General features: G+C 39.0%; 1 protein-coding gene across 1 annotated transcript; it reads right to left on the minus strand.

The window, feature by feature from the left end:
- Positions 1–789: 789 nt before the first annotated feature.
- On the minus strand, positions 790–27,427 carry sstr3 (somatostatin receptor 3). The gene is made up of 2 exons (XM_038707072.1): positions 27,128–27,427; positions 790–3,175 (listed from the first exon to the last, which is right to left on the minus strand). Exon 2 carries the CDS (start codon positions 3,116–3,118, stop codon positions 1,646–1,648), a length of 1,473 nt encoding a protein of 490 aa, XP_038563000.1. The 5' UTR covers positions 3,119–3,175; positions 27,128–27,427; the 3' UTR covers positions 790–1,645.

A 27,427-nucleotide genomic window follows, 5' to 3' on the forward strand; every position in this document is an offset into this window, starting at 1 on the left:
TTTTAGTGCTGGGCAACGATTAATCGAGATTAATCACATGATTTTCTTGCAATTAATCACATAGTTATGCATAAAATTGAATAATTAATTCTAAAGCAGTGTATTGTGCACTTTAAATTTAAATGTACTGCTATTTACACAAAAGTGCAACAACATGTGGTTTGCAAACAATTTAAGGTACAAATAAGGTGCTTTTTACCAGCAGTATTCCCTTTACACAGTAGCAATAAAATATTTCTTGTAAATCTCAACTTAAACATTAATGTAATCAAATCAATATTAAACCAAAGCTATTTGCCTGGACACTCAGGCATCACCTTTTATCTAGCTTGTTAAAAACAAATCACCATCAGAGTCCAGAGCCACGATCATAACATCATAACAGGCACCTTCTGAGCAACAGGTTAACATATATAAATCTGTTTTCTTCTTTTTATTTTCTGAACAGGTATGTATAATTTCATCCAGTTAAATAGGCTACAGCTGTGTAGTGCACAGAAGCCGTTGCCATGGTTACTATCCATAGAGCGCCTGCCGTTTACTTGTGGAGCGCCGTCTGCTTCTCCCACACGCTGCATCCTACGTAGTCTGCCGAAGCCTCCCTCTGCTGCTTGTCTGGGTGGGTGATTTGCAGACTGATCAACATCCCGCCCCTCCTGTGACCTCATGGTTTGAGTGCATGTGTATTCAGAGCCAGTGAGCAACGGACTTTCAAAATAATAACAATTTTTTTTAAAACAATAACGCGTTAACTTGCCCAGCCCTAGTTTTTTTGTTTCTAATCAACAGAAATTATTACAGTAATATTATTGTTTCCATTCAAAGTGTGTTTTTCAATCCATCTTGATCTGCAAGCAGCAGCCAGCACATGCTGTTTTATTGTCTAACCTCATCGAGGGAGAGGTCTGATCTTCCGTCCAGCGTGAAATGTTATCAAACACAACTTTTATGCTTTCAGGAAATAGTGCATTTTTCCAACTATTATGTAAGAGACAAAGTAAATCCTTCACCACAGTCACAATTTCAGCTACAACATAGCTTAGATTAATTTCAGGGCCTGAATATAAGCCACGTGCATCAAAGCTAATATCCACATAGAATATTTGGATATACTGAATGAGAACAAACATTTACATTTGCCTTAAAGTGTAACCTGCAAGACGTATTACAACATAATGAAATATGAGATGGGGCTACATACACGGGATTCCTACTTAAATTAAAATAATAGACATGTCATTAATGTAGTATTTTAGCTAACGTGTAGGTGGTTGCAGTGAATGTTGACTGAAGCTTAAATACGGTTGTCACATGGAATAAAAAGGCTACAAGTACAACAATCAACAAGATACATGTGATAAAAGTCAGGAAAGGCACAACTTTGTATAATCAGTCATGCATATGTACATTATATACACTCTCTATGTTGGTAAACTTTAGCAACTCCTTCAAATGCTAAAGAAACTTTGAGTCCATTGATCAAAAATAGCAAATCTAAGGAGTTTTTCTAAAGTGTTCATGATGTATTTTGTTAATGGGCATTTTTTGCTCCATTACAAACAGCTCAATGTTGTGGATTCGAGGCAGGCTGCCCTGTGTTGTAATACTGAGTTCACTTCACGTAACATACAGTCCATCTTTTACACTATAAGTAACTTATCTCTAATGAGGTGCTCTGTTCCATGTTTTCCTCTGGCAGAGTTTTAATGCTCCCATTCTTGGTTCCATTGAGAAGCAACGGTACAGTCAGTGTGGACCCGTTGACTGGATCTTTCCCTTTCGTGTCCCCAGCTTTGTCCCTCTTGTCTGGGCACGACGGCTCCGTTGCTCCCGGAGTCACTCCTTTCTCCGAGAACAGTGGCTCCGAGCTCTGCTGCTGGAAGCTGCTGTTGCCATTTTGGGCGATTCTGTAGATCTCAGTCATTTCTGTCACGTCTTCCTCGTAATCGTCCTCTTCGTCCTTGATTGCCCGTCTCAGGCTCTCCCTGGGCATGAGCGCCGTCCTCCCCTCCTCCTCCTGCTGATTGTGGTGCTCCATGGGCTCGTGGTTCTCCACCTTCCTCGTGGAGCGGCAGAGGGCTTTCCGGAAACCTCTCTTGAAGTTGTCTGACAAGAAGCCGTAGATGATGGGGTTGGCGCAGCTGTTGGCGTAGCCGAGCACTACGACAAAATAGTAAAGACCCTGGTACTCTGAGGGCAGGGACACCAGCAGGTTGATGATGTTGAGGGCGTAGAAAGGCAGCCAGCAGAAGACAAACACGGCAACAATGATTACAACCATGTGTGTCACTTTTCTCTCTGACTTCCTTCGCTTGGTTGAGGTGGCGTGGACTTTTTTACCCGAGCTGCGGATCTTGAAGACGATGAGTAGGTAGCAGAGGCAGATGATAAGAAGAGGGCAGAAGAATCCGACTGTGGAGGTGTAAATGATGAAAGCTGCCTGCCAGATCTTAGCCGGGTGTGGCCATGCAATGTTACAAGTACCTCGTGCCTTCTGGTTGGCAAAGACGACCACAGGCAGAACAACAAGGAACGACAGAGCCCAGACAGTGCAATTCACCATTTTGGCTACCTGAGGGCGGCGCCACTTTGAAGACCGGATGGGGTGAACTACAGCGAGGTAGCGATCGATGCTCATCACGGTCAGGCAGAAGATGCTGGTGAACTGGTTGATGGAGTCGACAGTCATGACCAGACGGCACATGAAGGGGCCAAACGGCCACGACTGGAGGGTGTTCTGGACCGCCAGGAAAGGCAACCCGAGCATGAACAGCTCATCGGCGATGGCTAAGTTTAGGATGTAGATGTTGGTCACTGACTCTGTCTTCGAGTAGTGCAGCACAATGTGAATCACTAAAGTGTTTCCACCCAGGCCGATGATGCAGACAATTATGTATATGAGTGAGATGAGGACCCCTGCCGCGCCGGAGCCTGAGGAGACATCTGGGTTGGTGGAGTTGGTTGAGTTCAACAGCGTCTCGTTCAACAGCGTCTCGTTCAGATCGCTGCCGTTGAACATGAGCAGAAACAGGGGGAGTCCAGGCGAGGGGCTGGCAAAGCTGCCGTTCTCCCCCATCTCATCCGTCATCTCCAGCCCGGGAAGCGAGACGACACCCATAGATGTGCTCTTAATGTCGCTTTGTCCTTCTGCCGTCTCAGCTCCCGCCCATCTGTTCTGTTGGAGGAAACAAATCAATCCGTTATGTGACAGAATCGTTGACATTTCCTACATTTGTTTCATCTTTGAAGAGACTGAAATGAAAAACAGACACATATTTGACGTGAGAAAAAGTGCACTTCCAATGCTGCTGACCTCCAAAGCAAGTTTCTCTCTTTATTGGAAAAAATGCATGTTTCACATTTCAACTTTAAAAACCATCAGCGTCAACATTGTCGATTTGTAAATTATATAAAATCTGCCAAAACACACACACAAACTAAAAGACAAAAACAGTTTAATAAAATATTCATAAGCAGGGTATTCATTTATAATTACAGGGTCGTTGCTCCGAGTGCCTGTTTCAGTATTTGGCAAATAATTTGGCTCAACAGAATTTTTCTCTAAACACAGCACACAAAATGAAAACATTTCTATTAAATACATCATGCTGCAAGTTTAGCAGAGCATCACCACATTTCATGTTTACCACTGGATTTTAATCATTGCACATGCAAAAAACATGCAATTTACAGAATTCAGTATTTTAAGTGTATTTTAATGATTTTAATTTTACTTATGGAATGTGATGTTTTATTGTAAATATAGATAATATGACCTAGAGTCTGACTTTACGCTGTAAACAAAAGGAGGATGCAACTGTACATCACTGCTTGTATGCTGTCTGGACCACAAAGACACTAAATCTTATTTAAATCATTTGTTTCAACATCCAAAAAATACAGCAAGCTGACCTCAATACATATTGACAGTAATCAGAAGGCAAGAAATTAAATTTCTTCTTTCATTTCTTCTCATGCATTCCCCATTTCCCTTATATTTCAGATGTATGGCAGTGATGGTGAAGTAATTAGCCATTATGTTACAACAGTCCTCATGATGGTATTGATGTTGCAAACACACACGCCGATTCAGTAATGTGTACTCTTTGTAATTAGCACTGGTGGTAATATGTGGTGGGCTGAGTATGTAAGCTCTCTGCACACCACATTTAGCGGTTTGTTTCCTTGCACTTTGAAACGCCAAAGCCAAAGCAATCAGTAATTACTGTAATACCTGATTCCCGGTGACCATCAACGTGTTTACGATGAAAAACACAGGAAGCAGGCAAAGATAACACTCAGAGGATGAGTGACAGATTAAAGGATGCAGATAAAATAATGAAAAGCAGATGGGATAGAGGTGGATTTGAGATGATGAGTCAGACAGGAAACAATTAAAGCCGGTGATGATGGATGTTTGCTGGTAGATTGATTTGACCACAGCAGCTATATTTGGTTATATTGATACGACAGGCAAATTAAACAGAGTGTGTTCCCACACACGCTGATAATTGACATTTCATAGTAAACTCAGCAGCACTCTGGTTAGCATGAACTGGGAACCTGATATAAATGGGCTCCTTGGTCATTTAACTAACCACAAAACAATTTAAGAATTCAGATTAATGACATAAATACTCTGCACACTGTGTAAGTTAAAACATTATTGCAGATATAAAGTTTCTTGCAGTTTAAGCAGCTAATTTGATGTGTGTTTGAGTCATTTATCTATTTGATTGTTTCAACTGGCACAATGGCTCTTTTTTAATTACATGTTATACACTACAGTAGCTTTGTAAGAAAGCATTCAAACGTTTGAGGAAACCACAATATTCAAACATCAAACACCTTTTCATTTTATTTTTACAGCACTTTAACAAAGCGTTTGTCATGAAGAAACCTTATTTGCATATATACAAAGTTCTTTCTCTTCATCCCACTCTTACAGGCTTGCCCATTTAACTCTCTAACATACTCGTTGAGGGTATTTCACTCGCATTTGCCGCTGAAACATTGTTATGGAACAGGAAAAAAGTTTTACGAGGACAGTGTGCAAGTAACGACCAACCACCCATAAAAATAAAACTGCTGTAACTGAAATTAATATTATACTAGTGGTGAGCTATGTCTACTATTATAAGATATTATAATGAATATAGTAACATTATATAATTAAAATATTAATAATATACAAACAGTGCCTCCTTCAGCTCTTTCTCTCTGTGGGTTAGACAACTATGTGTTTAGATTGTTTCATGTGATAACATTATATCAAGCAAACTTGACAAGCTGCGCATTGTTCTGGAGATTTTTATTCATAGTGCATCTCTTCGGTTACTCAATTCGTTTATCATTTCCACAACTTCAAAAGACTCACCCAAAGCCCTCACACAACGGCAACAATACAAAGTACAAAAGATACAGTCTCACATAACAAGGGGCATGGAGCATCACTTTTATTACGGCTCTGGGCCCATCTGTGTCCAAAAAGTAATAAAAGCTTTGATGATATCGCGCTTTAATTTAGTCTTTAGCAATTTATGGGTGATTCACATTTATGCAACCACAACAACAAAAAAAAATTGTCCTCCAGAGGGGCAGTTCAGCCATCCAACTTTAGGCCGGCCTAGTGCACGGCTTTGCTGGGAACACTCAGGGAGAGGAGAGTTGGCTGTAGATGTAGTGGGGGTGAGTCTTTGTGGTTTCAGGAGATTTATGATCGGTAAACATCTTCTACACTGACAACTACTGAAGCAAAATAACAGCTGGTACACTCACCCACGCATTCACACAGTAGACTTTATTTAGGTTAATACTGTTAATGTACCATAATGTGGCACTATGACTAGTAATGTAGCTCTGTTTTTGGGCCAGTGCACTACTTTGGTCCAAACTGAAATATCTCAAGAACTATTTTTCATGACATTCGTGTTCTCGGGAAGATGAATCCTACAGACTTTACCTGAAAGTCTAAAACATTCCCATCAGTCCCAGCTCTACTTTGTGTTTAGCGTTAATTAGGAAATGTCATCATGCTAAAATGCTACACTAAGATGGTGAACACCTCTTTAACATCATTGTCACTGTTAGCATGTTAGCATGCTAATTTTATAATTTAAATTAAAGCACTGTTGTGCCCACGCTAGCAGTTAGTAGTCCCGTGTACTTAATCTTGCTAGTTTGAGTGCAAAAGTGCATAAACTATATAAATTTAAGTTATGTGGGTTTATTTTTTCTGTTATCGGGGATATGCCATAAGTATGTTTTAACTTTATTGTGTTAATTTGGTGGTTATGTTCTGTCCGGTTGCAATTTGCCGAAGAAGAAGAAGAAAAGGCGGTCAAATGTTGCGATCTGCATTTCCGGTCAACAGCTTTGTTCGATTTGATACATCACTACCATGTCAAAATTCACGGTACTTTGCAAATAAGTACATAGTGTACACACTGTGTACTAACTGAAGCATCACACAGCATTTGTTTGTGTCTATGTTCAGTCTGAGGCCCCAACCACACTACTGCGTTTTCATTATAAAACCTTTTGCTATGTTTGCACCTCCTGTCCAGACTAAAACGGCGAAAACGAAGACCTAAAACGGAGAAGTTTGAAAACGCTGCCGACGCCGTTTGTTGTTTTAAAACTTTGAGTAGCGTTTTAGTGGGGACGGACAAAAAACGGGAGACTTTAGAAACGATGATGCAGATGCTCACATTTGGCTCTCTGATGGGGTCTCATAAGTCATGGAAAGTAGAGGCACGATGCTACTGACAGAGATTTTGATTTGGTGTTTTTATGAAAATATTTTGGACCGTACAAATAACACTTACAGCCTACACTTGCTTTGCGACAATTCCCAGACTTTTTTCCACTGCCACAGCCTTTTAACTCCCGTGTTACATTCAATAACAGTCCCAGCTCGTTTTTGATTCATGCAAACAAAAATCTGGTCTGATTCTTTGTTTGCATTACTTCTTTTGCCAAATCTTCTCTAAGTACGGAATAGACCATCTGCTTCATGTTTATACTGGCATGCGCATGCCCAGTGTACATGAACGGCTACTAGCTGTGCGTTTTCAGTCATTCTAATACAGACGGAGATCAACTCTAAAAGGCTGGTGTGGACGGAGATCGTATTCGTTTTAAAACTCCGTTTTTAAACAAAAATGTAGTAGTGTGGATGGGGCCTTTAAGAGCTGCTAGCATTAGATGCTCTGTATAACCTTCCTATGTGATTAAAGGAACAGCTTTGAATAAATTATGCTAAATCATTTCCTGACGAGAAGTAGATGAAAAGCTCAACACTACTCTAATATCGGTAAGCCTTCTGTAAATACAAAACTAAACCACGGTAGCTGTTTCCCTCGGTCTTTATGCTAAGCAAAGCTGATTTGACTGCTGGAAGTAGCTAGCAGACATAAGAGAGGTCTATTTCCCTAAATGTCAAACTGTATGTTTACATTTTTTCACTGGTGGTGGAGATCGAGTTATTTCCCCAAACATTTCCAGGGCAAACATTACAACTTCTGTAGGGAAATATCTATGAAACATATAGTAACACCCATAAAGTCATATAAAGGTCATTTCATTTCACTCACTTCATTAACTACATAGCTGTACCATTGATTAGTAAAGGTCATATCATAATAAAACCATCATGCGCACCATTTTTAAAGTCATATGGAATGTTTTTGTCCATTTTCTTTTTTTCCCAAAATGTCTGATGTTGTTTTCAGAAAATGAGTGGTGAGAAAAACACATATGTGCCCAGAGCTCACTGATAGTTCATCAAACAAACCAACTGAAAGGTTATTGTCACCGCAATGGCGACAGCTGCAGAGTCTATAAAAAAAGCCATTCAATCTCTCTGCCTTCCTGGAGTTCAATTTAAACCCTGAAATAGCAAAGCAAGAAAAGTCAACAAATGTACTGTGCGTCTTTTTATGAGACCGGAGTAGTGTCTTTGATTTCAGGCCATTAATCATTTTCCAATATCTCCAATATTCCTTGTGATTACGGACATTTCACATTAAATTTGAAACCAGAGAAAGAGACAACCCTGAGATCAGTGTCGTAAATCAAACACAACCAAATAAACGGCATACGCGTGACAGGAAAACCAGAATAGATTTTTACTTCTCTTCTTCTCGAGTGAAAATGTTTCAAAAAGGAAAAGAGAAAATACACACTGGTCCTTGGTGATGCAATAAAGTAACAGCTCAGGACGAGCCCGAGTGTAGTGCTTCGATGAAGGACTATCTCATAGTAACCAGGATTAGATCTATATGTTGGCTTTGTAGTACACTAAGCTGATATTGTGCTCTAAGTGAATATCAGATGTTGACCAGATTCTCTTTCTCTTTTATTACAACAATCTGTAAAACTGCAATTAAATGTTATTTGTGATGCTCCTTTGCATTTATTAATGGTTTAAATACAATTTTCTGATTAGGAGCTGTGTGTCATCCTGCCTTACAGGTTGATACAGATTTTTCCCAATCTGTCCCTCTTGTCTCTTTAGCTGTCGGGATGTTTGCCACAACAGCTCTGTGCATGCGGATATTAAATTTGGTTAGATTGTAGCCAGTAATCATCATTCATGTATGAAGATAAACCTTTTTAATATTTGCTAAACTGTTCTTGTTTTTGCCTGCATATTTATAACAAGTCCAGAAAGACTTTTTGCCATACAGATCCTCAACAGAAGGTATGAAACTATAAAGAAACCTGACAGAATTGGCACAGAAGGAGTTTGCCTGCTGAATGATCTGCGCATGTGAAAGAGCAGCGTGAATGAGAGTATGAAGATGTAATTGTTCCTCGTTCATAGTTCATTAATGCGACAGTTGTTAGCTGGATAGTTGTTACTGCTAAACTAAACTGCTATAGGCCGACCATGATTTGCACGTAGTCTAGAAAACCATAACAGATTGCAATCAGATCTGTGATGTGGCTAACAGAGATGCATATGTGACGGAAGCCAGCGAGTCTGTGCAGTGAGTAAACCTCACTCCCCGACACGCTAACAGACTTGTAGGCGAACGACGCTGTTGTCCTTGGGTTTTAAACTCCTCGTCAGCGTGTCTGCCTCCCGTACCTGTATTCACTGGTTCGAATCAGGACCGTGCAGTACAATTCGTGCAGCTGGTGTACAATTCGTGTAAATGGGGCCAGAGAAACTTTTTCACAGCTTACACTAAAATAAATGGACATCTGTGTTTGGATACATCATCCAATGTTCATTTCATCAACATTCACATTCGAAAGAGCTGCCAAATCAGCCAGTAGCTGCGTTTCAATCCACCTCCTTCTAATGGAAACACCAAAAATTCAAGAGTTTTACGCTTGTCTGAGGTGGAAAAGTCGGTGTGCAGATAATTTATTATTATTATAGCAGATGAACTGATTAAAATAATCCATAGTTGCAAAACTAAATGAGAAATAACAACGTAGAGATTCGTAGCCCCATTTTAAGATAAATATCTTTTAAACCTTAACTGTAGTGCAGCTGTATAATTCACATTTCTTACAAACGTGACGCCTCAGAGAATCAATTTATCAGCCTCCGTGTCTCTCATCTCAAACAGCCTGTCTAATATCTCCATTGTATTTGTCATATTTCATTTCCGCCTCATTAATCTTCATGCCCGGGACCTTTCAGGCCTTTCAAACCTCTCTGAAAAGTGAAATCATTCAGTTTGTAGATTGAGGTCCTGAACTGCTGCCGGCGTCACACGAGACAGCCCCTTTGATCCAAATGTTTCCTCATCTGTCTTTCTTTATATATATCTGCAGTGATCAATAGCTTTCTGCAGTGCTTTGACTATAAAACCAGATGCAGCAACTGTCTGAAGATAAGGAATACTGTGTCAACAACATCTGAGAAAAGAGGACACACAGGCTAAAATTACATATGATCTATATTTGACTCTTCTGATGTCCGCTGCTTTTGATTGGTTGACAGTCTGTGCTCATCTTTGGTGGTCATGCTGTTATCCGTGACACATTTTTTCCATTTTGTTTATCCATTGATTCACTCGGGATGGAATTAATTTATTTTTATGCCTTGCTGTTGTAACAAAGACTGAAAGATTCAGACAGCTCAAAGTTTTAAAGGTGCCACAGAATACTCATATGTGTATTCAGTGTTTCTACTAGAAAATTATATTTCTCATACTGTCCACTGCTTCAGTACCTCTTTTTGAACACAGTTTAAGCTCAGGCCCCCCTCCCTGAAAGCCCACTTGTATGGAAAGCCGTTTGAGCATTTATTCCATATCCTGAATATCGAACTTTATTTGCATCTACTAGTTCAGTCTTTGCCAGAACTAGTTCGCCATTTTGTCGAACTAGTAGACCAAAAGTCTTAGCTAGTTGGCTTTTTGACGAACTAGTGGCCATCTGGACCGAACTAGTAAAGCACAAAGACGTACTAGTTAACTAGTGACCAGCAAAAGCTTTAACATGTTAACTAGTTGAACGTAAATTCGGCTTACTAGTTAACTAGTGGCTGACAAATTTCTGCAGTAGTTAACTAGTGGGAACTAAAATGCTTACTAGTAAAGGCCAAAAAGTCCACTAGTAACACTAGTTGCGGCATTTTAGCTCTTACTTAACTAGTGAGGCGAAAATTGTTGTACTTGTTAACTAGTATGAGCTAAAATGTCCACTAGTTGACAATGTTTTACTAGTTAACCAGTGAAAGCCAGAATGCCCACTAGTTAACTAGTCAACACACTTTTGTTCTTACTAGTTAACTAGTTGAAATTTCTTTGCCTTACTAGTTAACTAGTGAGAGCTAAAATACCCACTAGTTAACAAGCTAAAGTCTTTTGGACCTTACTAGTTAACTAGTAAGAGCCAAAATGCCCACTAGTTAACTAGTGGAGCAAAATGCTAATAAGGGGGAGGGAAAAAGTGGACTTTGAGCCTTCCTATTGGCTCTCCAGTTCAAAATTATAAATTCCAACCAACCAGGACTCAGGATTTTGTCATAATCCCACCCAATTCATTTGCATGTTGCGCACTAGTTAACATGTTGACCTGGCTTCTCTTTGCCGCCTACATGCTAACTAGTCAATGCAAAAATGTCTACTAGTTAACTACTTTTGTTCGATTTAGACCTTACTAGTTAACTAGTCAGACTTAAAATGTTTTACTAGTTAACTAGTGAAGGCCAAAATGTCTACTAGTGAATTAGCTGATGTAACTTAGACCTTACAAGTTAACTAGTAAGGCGAATTTATGGTCGACTAGTTAACATGTTAAAGCTTTTGGTGCTCACTAGTTAACTAGTATGTATTTGTGCTTTACTAGTTCGGTCCAGATGGCCACTAGTTCGTCAAAAAGCCAACTAGTTGAGACTTTTGGTCTACTAGTTTGACAAAATGGCGAACTAGTATGAACAAAAGTCTCAACTAGTAAGATCAAATAAATGCGTACTAGTAGGATATGGAATAAATGCTCAAAGGACTTTCCATACACTTGCTTCTGGCTAGCCAACTTACACATGAACAGAAGAGGGGCGGGGCTAAACGGCGCTGCACTGAAACAAGTCCTGCGAGACTAGGCCTCACTGATTACTGTACAAAAAAACAACTTTATTCACTGGTTTTTACTGAAACTGGATCAGAGCTGATGGAGAAATATTGTTAATTAACGTATCTGGCAAGTCACAAAAATGTTGATACTGAGATATCAGTAAAATATTCACTGACAAAGTGTTTAATTTGTTTATGTACAATATAATATAAAACTGTAGCAACAATGGCATTATTCAACTTTTTATGGTTATGTTTCGGCAGCACTTTGTTAAGGCTAAGGAAAGATTGTGGTCTGGTTAAGGTTAAAAAGTCTGCAGTGACTTGAGACAACACAACGTGTTTATTAATATTGAAGCAAAACCGCAATCTTAGTACACCTAAAATCCCTCGAGCACCTCCCGGTGACTCTGGTGCGGTAGAAAAAGTAGCGCTTAAAAAAAGCCATTACATGTGTCACCACAACATCATTGGGAAAATCATTTAAATATCTAGGGGTACAGTTTCAATGCAGCATGTAATGCAGCATAATTTGATCTCACTGAGAAGAGTCTCACTGTTCACTCTTTACCCCTCATTAGAGCTGTGCCAAGTTACTACTAATACTAACCTGACATTTCATGCTGCTTCACATTCAAAACTAACACTGGCTGGCTTTTATTGTGTCACAGGAAATGTTACGTATTTGTCCCAGAGGTTAGCATGGATTGCCTTTTTAAAGACGTGTGTCGAACGTGAATTAGTTTGGCTGTGCTGTGAACAGATACACCAGCTTCTGTGTGTTTGTATTTAAATCACAATGGAGAAGTTTGTGAGAGTGGGTCTCACGTTCATTTAAACATTCTTGGCCAAATCAAACAAACTGTAGGCAGCAGCAGATTTTAGTTTTTACCAGAAGTGCCGTCATGTGGTTAAACAAACCTGCAGCTATCAGAGCTGCTGAAGGTGAAAGCTGCCTTATCTGAAACATGAAGGTGTGCCGGCTATTTTTGGTTTCTTGAAAGTGACCGAGAAACAAAAAACAACAACTAGTACTAACGGGAGGTACATTTTATCACTTTCTAAACAAAAATTATTTACCACTTATAGATGGGCACTATAGGTAGAAATTATTAGAAGAACTGTATTTCTGATTTTAAAAAAAACAATTATCCAGAATTTAAATTCCCCCTACAAATCTCAACATCTAATTATACAATGATAACTTGTTCTTATATCTTATTAAATTTTGTACAATGTGAAGAAGAAAGAATAATTATTAAAGATTAAGATAAAGAAAAATTTCGGATAAATTGTTGTCTAAGACATAACCTGTTTAACTTTTTTAAATATAGTAATGTATAGATAGTCTTATATAAATAAAAATACTTCTTAAACATTGTATTACTTTTTTTAATCACGTAAATGCTTTTCTTGTGCACAAATGTGCGAATCAAGTCCAAAAATAGGTTTCTCAGTACCTTACAAATTTATGACCTAATAATATAATAAAGGTCTTTGACATGTTTTTTTCATCATAACAATTTTTTATTAAAAAGTACATCCACCCTCATTGAAAAATAAACAAAAGAAATTGAGTAGACGGAGACTATGACAAAATAGCTTCCAAAAGACCCAACTGAACTGAACTCACCCTGCCTATATTTAGGACAGGTCTTGAATTCCTTTCACACAAAACTCTTGCTTAGCAAATATTGGAAATAGCCTTTTATGAAATTGTTTATTTAAACCAGTATGAATGTTACTTGTATAAAAATTTGGCTTTTTTTTGTTTACGATACTGGTGAATCTGAATTGTTTCCCTAAAATCAACTGAACGATTGAATTGTGGAGAGTGTTACAACGTGTAGCCTGGCCATATTGACAATATTTTCAGATCTAAGCTGCTTAGAAGTAGGTCAAGAGGGCGACCCTGTGGGCTTTAAGAGGTTTTTTTTAAGTCCAGAGAACTTCTATAAAAACCAGAGCAGGCGTCTAAGTGAGACCTGCGTAACGTGTAGCCAGTTAACGGAAGAGGTCTAAGTGGGACTAGGCTTTTAAGTTTTACAGTACTTTGTAAACATAAGTTAAAAGAAACCAACCCACGACTGTTATTAGGAGAGAAGTGAATTCACCCTGTTGCTGTTGAGCCACATAAACATCAAACCACATTTTAAAATACTGTGAAAGTCTGTTGAAGAAACTGTGTTTGTATTGCAGGTTATCAGGTTTGTAAACTTTTGATACTGAATCAATGGAATTCAAATATCAGCCCATTAACAAACAATGAGTCTATTCTAACGTATTTCCACTTCTATCAATCTTACACTAATGTATTTATATTCTGTCCGCAGTTGGATTTGAACTTAGTGGCTCATTGTATTTCCAAGTATTAATGTGTTGTAGAAAAGAGTCTCTGCAGTCTTAATCTTGAACCCTTGAACTGCACCATAATGAGAAAGCACAACAACAGAGAGTAAGTCATTAGTTTGAAGCAATCTAATCTTTCAATTAAAGCACCCAGCAACATCTCCAAGCTGTATAAACACAGTCTCTACACTGTTTTCACTTACTAAAATGAAAACTGATGAGTAAAGTAATGAACAGGTATAAAACAATTAAAAATGTGTCACACTTCATAGTTACTTGCTAATTTGCTCTGTAAAGGCATCACGCAGCTGCAGCGTACAGACAAGGTTGTTCCTGTACCTTTATTTCTTTCCATAATGCCTGGTGCACACTAGAGGATTTTAAAAACGTTGGGTACCACAGACGTAACAACAGAATTAACTGATTGTAAACTGATGCTTCCTGATCAGTTCGCTCTCATTGGCTGTTGTGGGAGTCTGATCGGAGGCCCCCCAAATTCAAATTTGAAATTGTGGTGCCTACGATCCAGTCGGTGAATAAAACCCTCACACTACAGGATCATTAGGGCCATACATATAATATTCATATAGCTGATAAATCTAGTCATGCAAACGCCCTCCTGTTAATTTCACGATAAATGTTCAGTGAACACTTCAATATTTCAGTGAATTCACAGATGGCGAGGATCAGTCTCTCATCCATCTTCTTGTTTTGCTGCGCCTCGCATAGGCTACAGAAAATTCAAGTCAATTCAACTTTGGCAGGGGCGGGCGTGTGACCGCGACAATTTCACGGGAACACGACCGCTTGTCGCTACGCCTGTCGCAATGCCCGCGCCTCCCTTTCCACACGCTCGCCTCCCATCAAAATTTAATTACAAGGCGCGTAAATCGCTTCTCGTGTGAAAAGGCCTTAAGGTCTTAAAAGTATTAAATTTCGTTTACAAAGGTCTTAAATCTTTTCTTGTCCTTCCGTAGGATTAAATAAATGCTGTAACATCATAAGTAAATATTTTATGTGTGTGTGTCACTTTAATTGACTCCGTTTGGTGTGTCTTGGATGTTTTACGGCAGTAGAGGTACCGTTACTGTTTACGTCAGTGTTTAGCTTTACGCTCTGGACCGTGGAGTGTTCGCGGTGCACAAGCTCTGCCATCCAAGCTCTGGTCAGCTTGGATGGCAGTTAACATTACAACAGCAACGGAAAGACAGTTGTGTATAAGATGTCTGTGTGTTGGCGTTGCACCACTGTTGTAGAGTAACCGTTATGTGAAAGGAAACATCCAACATGCTAACGCACATTAAATTACTTCACCCAGATGTGCAGGTCACTGGGACGAGGACAAAACAAACCGAAGCCCAACTCCTTATTCCCGCTGCTTTCAAGCTAATACTATATAATACTTTATTTCAAGCAGCCTTTAGATGCAAAAACACAACAGGATGAATAATCACTGAAACAACTGGCATTTACATCGGCATATTATGTTACATTACCTTATCTAGCCAAAGTGTAACTTACTGTAACAACTCATTCTGCACTATTTATTTTGTATTTTTGGTTTCACATTGCAAGAGTTCTTGGTGCGACAAATATTGTATTAATTTTATTATCAGAGTACGAACACACCCCAAAGGGTCATTGTGTATTAAATATGAATGTGAGTATTATATATAAAATGTTTTATTAAATTCAGGTAACTTCACTAAATAATTTCCTCGTGCTTAAAATTCATACAGATTTTCCATTATATGGCAGTGAAGTTTGCATTAAATTTCATCCTAGGTGGTATTAAAAAGGTCTTAAAAGGTCTTACATTTAACTTGGAGGATTCTGGGGGTACCCTGTAAGTGCTGTGTAAACAATGTGGTAACACTTTACTTTAAGCCCCCTATACACTCAATATTCAGTAACTGGTTATTAACACACTAAAATGTGGTTTTAAGCAGATTTAAGTGTATATTTTAAACACTTTCCTATCAAACAAAACAAACTTATGGAACTCTTAGTCTTATTTGGTTAAAATTTCCAACAAATGATGTTCAAAAAGGCTTTAATCTTTTTTCCCCCCTTCATCATATCATATACATTTTCAGCTTTTTTTAATCACTAGGCTCAGTGGGGCTTATTCCTCTTCTTGCACATTCATTTGTAATGTAATTTATGTCATTTGTTTGATTTTAACTTGTGCAAATAAAGAATGTCACATTCAAACAAACTCAAACAGATAACGAATGACAAGTATGTAATAATATAAAATAATATTTAAAAAAATGCTTACTATAGGGGGGTGGAAGTTAAGATTGTCAGTCAGCACACAATTTAAATATATTCACATAATATAACATCAGTCAGCAACAAAATGATGTTGCTGATAAGCTGAAGGTGAATACAGGTGAGGAGATGTTTGTATCTCACACAGGTTTGACTGCAGCTCTCTGCAGGAGCGGAAATGCCAACATCTTTAGCTGTCATGCGCTGCTGCTACTGCACCGCCGAACCGAGCATCCATCACAAAGGTCAGAGTCTCTGACAGGTTGAAAGGTTCAGAGTATTTCAGGGAGGAGCAGCGTCATCCTGACAGCCATGTAGCACAGATCAACACATGCACTCAGGTACACAGAGTACATTTAAATTGGAGGTACTTGTGCTTTACTTGTCTTTTCTTTTCAAGTCACTTTATACATCTGCTCCGCTATGATTCAGAGGGAAATACTGTACTTTTTACTTCACTACATTTATCTGACAGCTTTACAAAGTAAGATTTTAGCATGCAAAACATATGAAGAGCTAATAAAACATGAGGCTTTGTTGACACTACTTTCTGAACTTAAACTCGGATAAAACTGAAATCCTTATAATTGGTCCTGACAATCTGCATCCTAGTTTCCAGTCCTCTCTTGGTCCCCTATCAATTAATATCAAGCCAAATGTCAGGAACCTGACTCTGCTCTTTGAAACTAATCACACTTCAAAACCATATTAGCAAGTGCATCCAGTCTTGCTACTGTCATCTGACAAATATTGCTTGGACATGTTTAATGGTGGGTTTTGACGGCACTCAAACTATCAATCATGCTTTTTATTTCCTCACAGTTGGGACTATTTTAATGGTATAAATCAGAAATCAATTAATAGGCTCCAAATTGTGCAGAATGTGGCTTCTAACAAAAACACATTTGAATGATTTTACTTCAACCTAAATGACTAACCAGGTTGTTTGTCAATGCCTCCCAAAACGATAAACATGAACGCTTCCTGTACCAGTCCAGCGACAGGTGACTGGACATTAACTATGTTACTTAGGTCACGTGACATTCAAAGCTCGCAGTTTGGTTAGGTTCAGGAAAGCATTAAGTCTTGCACTTTTACGAGAGGTCAAAGACTAAAGTCACATTTAATCCAGCGTTCAAATTGACTCTCCTGCGTCACAAAGCTAATCATACTGGACTGATTGTGTGTCCAGTACTGACGGGACTGGAAGTGAGAAGGCAGGGCAGGGACCAGGGTCATGGTTAAGGACATTGACAGAGCTGTTTGAATACTGTATTTGCTCAGGTTTCTTTTGTATTTTCTCCTCTTGAAAGCAGAGAGTGAATGTTTATCGGTTTGCCAAGAGGTTAACCAAACACTCCTGAGCAGACGTGAATGGAGGAGAATGGAAAATTATTATTATGGTTTGCGACAAAGAGGGAAGGTTTTAAGCAGATGTAAATATATGCTGTAATAAATAAGCTATTTACCGCAGGTCAAATAAGCAGCTACATAAATTGTGGTAAAGGCCATGGAAAACTTATTTGTGTCCTTGTTATTGTATATAAGTACACTTAAACCATCATTTGTGTAAACAGGTTAATTAACAGTTTTAAACGATGATTAATCTAGTGGTTCCTTTTTCCTCCGTTTCTTAACATCTTGTTGTGTTTTATCACAGACATACTGGCCAGTTCCTCCCTGACTGCAGACGAATGATTTAAATCATCAAACTCTCTACTTTCTGTCATCATGTGTGATACTGTATAGTTCCAGCCAGGACAGAGTGTTTCAAGAGTAAACCAAGAGATCATTCACCATTGGCTCTGTGTAGGAAGATGCGACCCTGCTCCGTGTTTGGTCAGCATGCCGATCCAAATGCGACTGAAACACGAGGATATGAGATGTATGAAAAGAAAATTGATTTCACGGTGCAGAGGCCTGTGGCTGTTACGATTTTCCCGAAGTCTCAGTTTGTTGTTGGAGCAGGAGATTACAACACAGAACAAAAAAGATCTCTATATTTCTGTAAAAAGGTTTTTTAGTTTATAACCTTTGATTTAATGGCATTTGACGTGTTTATTTTCAAAGATTTTACATGAGCTTTACAAGTGAGGCTGTTTCTGTCTACAACCTAAATCTGTCTACAGGGGAATATTAGTATTTACCTTTCGTCACTAGTGGTGCAGATGGAGTCACTTCTCCAACCATTTTATCTGTCTGATGCAAATTACACAACCATAAAGGCACACAGCCTTTCATTTCATCCTCATTAACTGTACTATACAGTAGTAATCTCACTATAGAAGCATCACGAGCACAAGTGAGTCATGTCAGAAATATTTGTGAGTTTAGTTTTTTCGAAATGTCTGCTGTTGCTTTCAGAAAATCAGCAGTGAGAATGGCACAGATGTCCTCTGTCTTGTCCTGTCAATGTAAGAAAGCAAATACATATTTCCCAAAATATTAAACTATTCTGTTGTCTAAACATCCTGCAATAAAACTGTATGATCTTTATATTGTTTAAATGTTTTTGCTAGTTAATTATTCATGTAAAGCCAGTACAAAAATAGATTGTTCTTATATTAATCTAGATCATAAAACACATAAACTAACATATTTGCTGTAGCTGGTGACACTATCTGCACTCTTCCATGTTTCTGTATCCATCTGCACTTTAATTGCCACTAATTAGCAGAGTTTTAGGAGTGGGACCACACATCAATCTCGTCACTCCTGGCATTTCCATAAATACCCACACAACCCATCTCCTCGTCTTCGCCTCGCATTGTGCCCCCCCCCCCCTTTCTGTGTCTGGTCTCATCTCCTTCTTCCTCTCCATAGGGGGTCCATCGTGGCCGAATGCTTCGACGGATTTCTCTATCGTAGCTTCACCACAACTCTTTCAAATGTCTATTTAGCAACTGCAAGCCAACTCAATAAATCATTTAATCGTATCTGTAGTGTGAAATCCTTTCACAATCTGTTTGTCTGGTTGCACTTCAGTCCCGACACGTTTCACACCATGTGTCTTCTTTCACACATCAAAATGGACGTAAGCTCAGTTTAACCACACTTTGTTTGCTACTTTATAAAAAAGTGTGGTGGATTCATACAAACAAACAGCACTTGACCCTCACTCTGCAGAGGATGAACAACACTTTAGTCACCTCTCATAACTAAAATGAGCGGCGTGGGTTCGGTTTCAGAATGCATACACTTGCTGCTGCTTGTTAAGCTCATTGCTTTGAGCACACGGTAATGTGTGTATAAACATTTCTATCAACTTAGATCTTATCTTTTCTGGAGGATGAGTGTTCAGAGAGATGAGGAAAGAAATAATGAGAAAATCCTGAGGGTGCTGTATTTCTGACACATATCCTCTCTCCAACTCTTTTTGTAATATTTGTGAATGACTCTACAGATTAAAGAAGCTACTTTAGACATTTGCTTAAAACCACAACATTTTCAGGTGTTCAGATGAGTAATAATTGGAAGGACTGTTTAATTTTGATGTGTTTAAGTTTACTAACTGTCTCAAAAGTCTCGAAGAGAAGCCAAGATGGACTTCTGTTTGGAAATCAATTTGCAGCTCTCTAGTCCTGGCTTGTATGAATTTATAGCGTTTGTAGGCCCATGCAAACTGGACATACTTATATGCATGACTCAGTTTGATTCATTCATTCATTCTGAGGCTTCAGAGGAGACTTCTCTCCTGGGTTCAGTGAGTCAGAGGCACACCGCCTGGCATCCAATTCTGGCTTTAGTTTTAAGCTTTGCTTGCCTTGTGCAGGTCCTGTGTGTGAGGCAGATGCCAATCTCAAGGGCTAATGAAAAAAACATCAGAGCAGGATGGAAATATCCCGTGCACCTATCACTGCCCCCCCCCCCCCCTTTTCCAGCTTCATTTTCAAAAGGAGATGAATAATAAGCCTCTTTCACACATGCACATCTCTACATAAGGGCAATTTAACGCGTCAATCTCACATCTGACAAAACTCCTGAGGTACTCTTACGTAAAACTGAATGCCTTCACATTGACTCAAAGGCTGCAGCAGCACAAGGTGACACATGAACAAGAGAGAGACTAAACACGTCTTATTCATGTGATTAAGAAAGATGTAATAAGTTATCTGCTAACTGTCATGCTCAAGGAAAATAAATCAGTTTAGTAAACTATGAAAGACTGTAAATGTAATTTAGGTTGATATTGTAGGAAGATTCTTCTGATGTCTAAGATTTTCCCCCAACAGAGGAAGGCCATTCACACCAGCCATCTCCCTCTTTGTATTCTCAACTTTCATTCATTCATGAATAAATTCATTTCCAGCAAACGCTTTGCATACAATTTGGGAGGAAATAGGACTTAAATGAGAGAGCTGCGAAGAAGGTGGTAGAAGCACAAAAATTACATCTTAAAAACAAGACATTAACGTGGGCAGGCTTCCAGTGGAAGTTCAGGACCGAACTAACCGCGTTGCACACGCCGCCGAGTCCAGGGTGACATATGACAGCCTGAGTCTGTCCCTCAGAATTCCTATGATGCATGGGAAGGGAGTTTTGTTAAAATTTGCTAATAAGTCTCCTATTTGTTTGAAATACAAAATTTACTTTGTGATTTATGTTTTTTTAATTGTATCTGCTTAGAATATAGTGTTTTTTGTCATTTTTGTGGTGGTTTACTGTTGAAACCAGGAGTGAAGGGACTGTTTCAGTTGATAAGAAAGCCCACAATGTTTTTATTACTAAGCTTTGATGTGCATGCAATTCTCTTGTGCGGCTGTGTAACTGACAGAACAGTCACCACCAACTAAGCGGGGCTCCCTACCAGGCTGGGACCCTGGGTTGGCCGCACCCATACACCCACACTACCTCCGCTTATGCTCTCTAATAACGTAAAACAAAAGTTTAGGTAATATGCTTGATTGGTTTTCAATATGTGATTAGATTGATATCACTATCAAGTCTGTACGGTAAATAAAAGGATACAGCCAGAAGCCAGTGAGCATAGATTAGCACAAAGTCAGAAACAGGGAAACAGCTTGCTTGGCTCTGACAATATCCCCCAGCACCTCTAAAGCTCACTAACTAACAAATATCTTGTTACAAAAACCAAGATGTAAAAACGACATGTTGTGTTTTTTTTCTGGGGGACTATTCCTTAGTGGTGAGCAGTTTCTAGGTTCCAGTGGAGACTCCAGGAAGTTAACATTTCCAGACAGGAAATTATCAGACTCATAACCTTTGTAAAACAGCTAATTGTTGTCTTTTAAATTTAACAAGATCGAACATGTAGTGTTGAACTACTCGAGACCGGTCTTCAGACCACTTTTTGATGGTCTTGGTCTCTTGTCTCAGTCTCGGACATTGAGGACTCTGGATTTTATTTCAAGACTAGTCAAGACCATAATTTTGGGAATATCAATAAACTTCTTTTGCATTGTCTGATTTATTTGTTAACATCCTAACTTTGATTGGATGTAAAATGTATTAGTTCAAATGCAACCAATAACCCTAATTAAACATGTGTTGTTACCATTAACGCCACCCCTCCCTGCGATGGTAAGCATGGAAAAGGAGTGTTGAATAAAGATACTTATGTTGATTTCAGCTCTCAGTGTTTGTATGTGGGCGTTTTAATGGGAATATGGATCTTTCAGATAAATTTGAGAAGTACCTATGATCTCGTTCCACATTTTAGTGTGTGTCATATAATGTGGAGAACTGATCTTGGTCTTGACTCGGTCTCGCCCTCCATCGGTCTTGGTCTCGACTTGGTCTCAGCCCCTAAAAGTCTTGGTCTTGTCTCGGTCTCATTAAACTCTGGTCTTGGTCTTGACTTGGTCTCGGTTTGGGCGGTCTTGACTACAACACTACTAACATGTAACTGGATTTAGTGTTTAGACAGAGCCAGGCTAGCTGTTTCCCCTGTTGTCTCCAGCCTTTATGCTAAGCTAAGCTAACTAGCTGCTGACTGTAGCTTTGTATTTAACAAACAGACATGCGAGTGCTATCAATCTTCTTATCTAATGCCGTGTTTAACACCTGGCATTAACATGCATTGAGATTCCGGTGGCACCATATTCGGAGGTGGTCACTTATGGCCACATTTATTTAGAAGTGCGTAGCCTACGCGAATGTGTCTTGGGCTACAGTGAAGGGCCACCAACTCGTCCTCTGCTTAAGCGAAAGTCTGCACTCATTCTAGCCTCATATTAAAGTGTGAAATAACGAGACAAAGCTACAACAACATTGCAAAATGGATTCTAATGAATGGAGTACATACATAACATCCCGTCTGTCCTTTCAGCTGCTCTGCCTCAACTCTTGTTGAGGTTTGTTGTTAAGGCTGTTTCTAGCCTATGAGGAAAGCGTCATAAGCTGCTTTCACACAGAGATCCCACAATAAACACGGAAAGACTGCCCACCAATATGCCGCATTCACTCATTCATACTGAACAAAACATTGCGGCATAACCCCCCAACCGTGTTTGGGGAAACTTTTCAACTCACCGCTGATTTCCAGCAGTGAAGCTGCTTCGTCTCTTTCACCAGGTGCCAAATGACACACAAGCACTTGTCCTGTCAAGACTAAGTAAAGCTGTAAGAAACATTTCCATATAATACACAAAAAGCCATCGCTCTAACAGCTTGATGACGCCAGTAATTTTAAACATTTTATATCTGAAAAGGGCTAAAGAGCACTCTAAACCATTTTGAGAGTAGCTGGAAATATTGCCATTCCTACATGCTGCTTTTCCTTTGACAAGGCACAAGATGGTGAGATTTACTGGACCTCTTAAAAGGCCATGTTGCCTGAATTTATGTTGTGGGTTGTGGTGATTAACTTCCCACCTGTGTCGACTGTGTGTGTGTGTGTGTGTGTGTGTAATTTGTGACTGATTCACTCTGTGGATGGACAGATGACAGCATAATTTTGCTATTAGTGTGTGAATTCATTATAATATCAACGCGCTAAATAACATTCTGCTTTCATATCATATTTCTTTTGACAATTTTAAATGTACGAAAACAAACAATCAAATGCAGCATAGAGATGCAGTTTACTACATACATAGCTTCACATGGAGGAGATGTGGGGTTGTTTTGCTCCGCTGAACAGAATGAATCCTGTCAGCTGGTAATCAATCACACTGTCATAAACACAGTGGGGAACATTTTTTTCCGGGAGAAAGAAAAACGTGTTTTCTCCCACAAGCTGAACTGATCATGGTACAATTCTCAGAACAAGATACAGAGATTCACAGTCCTGTGTCTTGTGTATAGGCCTAATTATTTGTAAATTGACAAATACATTTTAACAAAGCTGTTTGCAGCTTTTGAGCAAAACAAAAACATGACTAAATATACATTTTTGACATCTCAGAGGTTGCAAACCTACTGCTGTACGATAAATTATTACACAGACTGATGGTGACGCTAACACAAGCAACTTTTAGATCTGTTTCACCATAAGGTAATAATAGTAATAATAGGAAGAAGAAGAATACATTAGTAAATGGGCTTCTACAATCTTTGGCATCCTGCTCTTTATTTCCTATTTTTTTCTCTTTAATTGTTTTCTTTGTTTTCTGACGTTATGTTTTTGGTGAATTGTGTTTGCAAAGTGCAACCCTACAGAGTTAAAAGTCATTGCCATCATTTGGTTATTATATTATAATTTCTCACAGTACATTTATTCATTTAGCTGACGCTTTATATGTCAGAGGTCGCACACCTCTGGAGCAACTAGGAGTTAAGTGTCTTGCTCAGGGACACATTAGTGGATGTCTCACAGTGGGAACCCAGGTCTCCCACACCAAAGGCAAGCATCTTATCTATGCGCCATCACCACCCCCAGTAAAATAAGATCAAACTTTATTGATCCAAGGAGGTAAATTTAGTATCACTGCAGTACAAGAAGAAGACCAGAAACGTAGACAGGAACAGGATGCAGATTAAAATATACTGACGCTAAACCATCTTCTCACTTGAAATCTTTAACATAGCGTAATAAGTAGATACCGATTTAATTTCTTTATTATTATTTTGTAGTAATATAGGTAACACTATATTTTAACTCTCCCTATTCAGCATTTCTAAACAGTACAATAACACTTAAAAATTGTTTACAACATTACAGTGCAGTTGTGAAAGTGATTATTAATATATTTAATTTATTTTTAACAACTCCTGTGGTTATCCTTCCTGATGTATAAACAAATAATTAATGTATATATAATATAGTAAAACACAGTTGTAGTAATATAAAATATGTACATTATTATTCTGTGTTCAATTTGTTTGTATTTGTAAATGTTAATATGCTGCTTTTAAATGCTCAGTGGGGGACTAGTAAAGTGTTGATGTGATATATGATATAGCCTACACATGCCTTCACACATGCTCAGTGTCGCTCCCTTTTCACAGACACACAGATTACGTAACTATGCCAATAATAATTAATTATGTTTGACAGTGAGGTGAATTTGACTCATACGGAAATCTCCATTAGTCTGTCTATCTTAAAGCATAAAACATATTCATTTAGATGTGTGCTTTATTGAGAGAGACAGGCTACAATCCAAATATTTTAATTAATCTATCTTTATATGATTACAACCCCCCTTTACAATACATTAAGGTGCTAATTAAGGGAAACTACATTAGGTCCTAACACGACTGTACTGTATTCATCTCTGTTTTTGACAGCTTACTTTATAAAAAAGATCAGGGCAACAGAAACTTTCCACTTTGTCATTCAAGTAAAGATGAAAAAAAATTAAAAGAGATGGAAAACAACAGGAATGGAAAATAACCACTATGGAAAATAACCTCAGACTAATGCAAAATGACTACAAAGAGACACAAAACAACCAGAAAGAGACAGAAAACAACCACAGAGATGCACCATAAACAAAAATGACTATAAAGACATGCAAAACAACCACAAAGAGACTCAGCCTGACTACAAAGACACACAAAATGACTATACAGAAACATAAAGATACAAAACAACTACAGAAAAGCAAATGCAAATCACATGAATCAATCACATGAAAGAACCACAGAGGGACACAGGCCGACTACAAAGACAAGGCAAAACAACTATAGCCCCTTTTCCACTGCACAGTACCAGCTCCACTCGCCGCCACTCGACTCACCTTTGTTTGGTTTTCCATTGTGGAAAAGTTGTACCTGTACCTGCTTCCAGGTACTTTTTTTTCGTATCACCTCCGTTGAGGTTCCAAGCAAGCTGAGGAAAACTCGGCTGGGCGGCTGTGGCTCAGGAGGTAGAGCGGGTTGGCCGTTAATCGGAAGATAGTTGGTTCAATCCTGTTTGCATGTCAAAGTGTCCTTGGGCAAGATGCTGAACCTCAAATTGCCCCGGGCGGATGTTCCGCCAGTGTATGGATGTGTGTGAATGTTAGTTTCTGTCTGAGCACTTAAGCTCAGTGTATGAAGGTGTATGACTGGTGGATGTAGTGTAAAAGTGCTTTGAGTGGTCGAAAAGACTAGAAAGGCGCTATACGGAACATTTACATTTAAAATGTAACATGAAAACATGACAGACTGCTGATTGGTCACTATTCACTGCATCATCATCGCCTGTGCCAGACAGAGGCCAGCAAAAGAAAGTTTTATATTTTACAGTTTTCATATGGAATTTCATCACTAAATCCACTTCTGGGAAGTTTTGAGGTGAGAAATCAACTGTGTAGATTTCAAATATTGACAGTTTTACAAGAAGTGATGGTGGAACAAAAATGCTTGAATATTTTCAGAGTTGAGGAGCTCCGCAAGCGGCTGCGGGGGAAGCCTGTGCCAACCCGCGGGAGGAGTGTGCGGCCGGACAGCCGCCCGCTCACAGAGAGAGCCCTCTGCTACCGCCATCACACAGACCGCTGCAGCAACAACGGCAGAGGAAAACACAGCTGGAAGGTTTTCATACTGCTTATCTGTCTTTACATTCTGAGTAATGTTGAAACGTTTTAACTTAAAAAAGAGAAAGCTGTTTTTGGATCGCTGGTGTGTGTGTCGCATTGAACATTACTTCGTGGCAGTTGTGTGTGGCGTCACTATGACGACCAGCTACATTGAGGGGTAGGCTACTATCTGCAATGGAAAACAGTGATGCAAAATGACAACAAAGACCTTCAAATCAACTAAAAAGACACACAAACAACTATAAAAAAACACTATATAACCACAAAATGACCACAAAGTGACGCAAAATCACAACAAAGAGCCTCAAATCAACTATAAAAACACACAAAACAACTATAAGAAACACAAAATGACCACAAAGTGATGCAAAATGACAACAAAGAGCCTCAAATCAACTATAGACACACAAAATTACTATAAAGAAACACAAGATGACCACAGTGATGCAAAATGACAACAAAGACCTTCAAATCAACTACAAAGACACATAAAACAACTATAAAGAAACACAAAGTAACGCAAAACGACTACAAAGAGCCTCAAATCAACTACAAAGACACACAAAAGACTGTAAAGACCGACAAAATGACTTTAAGGACACAGCCTAATAATGCAAAACAACCACCAAACAACCTAAAAGAACGGCAAAATGAAGAAAAATGACCTCAAAGAGGAAGTGGCTGAATAATTTGTATTTCTTTCAGTCTGGAGGGTCTCTGTAGGAGCTGTGTTTGTGTGGCAGGGTCTCATTGTCTCACAATCTGTCTATGGCTGTAAACTATTTGGAGCAATTAGGCTACTTGATATTAGAGTATTTAAAGTTGTTCATTAAATTAAAAAGAATAAATAATGTAACCTGTTACTGTAATAACTCATTAGCCTATTCTTTTAAAAAGCATTTTGGGGTGGTTGTTAAAAACAATCACAAGCCGAGATGACACACACAGAGGCAGGGACATCAGTCTACGGCAGCCACTCACTGCAGTTTCACAGTCATTTTCGGCAAACGTCCTACATATTGGACAGAAAAACAAACTTACCTTTAGCTGAGACTTTTCAAACCGCGATTTCCTCGAGTCTCATCTAGTGAATCAGGATTTATTGATGAAACAACACAAAAAAAAGCAGCTGCACTTCGTTTATTCCCTGTCAGGACGTGTTTTCTTTGCATCCCCCTCCGCGAAACGGTCCGCTCCGGTGCTCCGGTGTGTTTCTCGGTGAGTTGAGTCCTCCGTCTGCTCCCGGACCGATGGATGCACTGAAAGTCACCAGCGCAACATTATAACTGTGCTGCAGGTCGCACCGTCTCTTGCTTGTAACTAGGTAACAGCCTGCTGCAC

This window comes from Micropterus salmoides, unplaced genomic scaffold, assembly GCF_014851395.1.
Source record: "Micropterus salmoides isolate LMB-PRFRI ecotype aquatic unplaced genomic scaffold, ASM1485139v1 Ms_hic_scaffold_10, whole genome shotgun sequence".
NCBI classification, from domain to species: Eukaryota; Metazoa; Chordata; class Actinopteri; order Centrarchiformes; family Centrarchidae; genus Micropterus; species Micropterus salmoides.

Bases quoted from the DNA above. Each gene is read 5' to 3' on its own strand.
- sstr3 (XM_038707072.1), bottom strand. From the start codon at position 3,118: ATGGGTGTCGTCTCGCTTCCCGGGCTGGAGATGACGGATGAGATGGGG.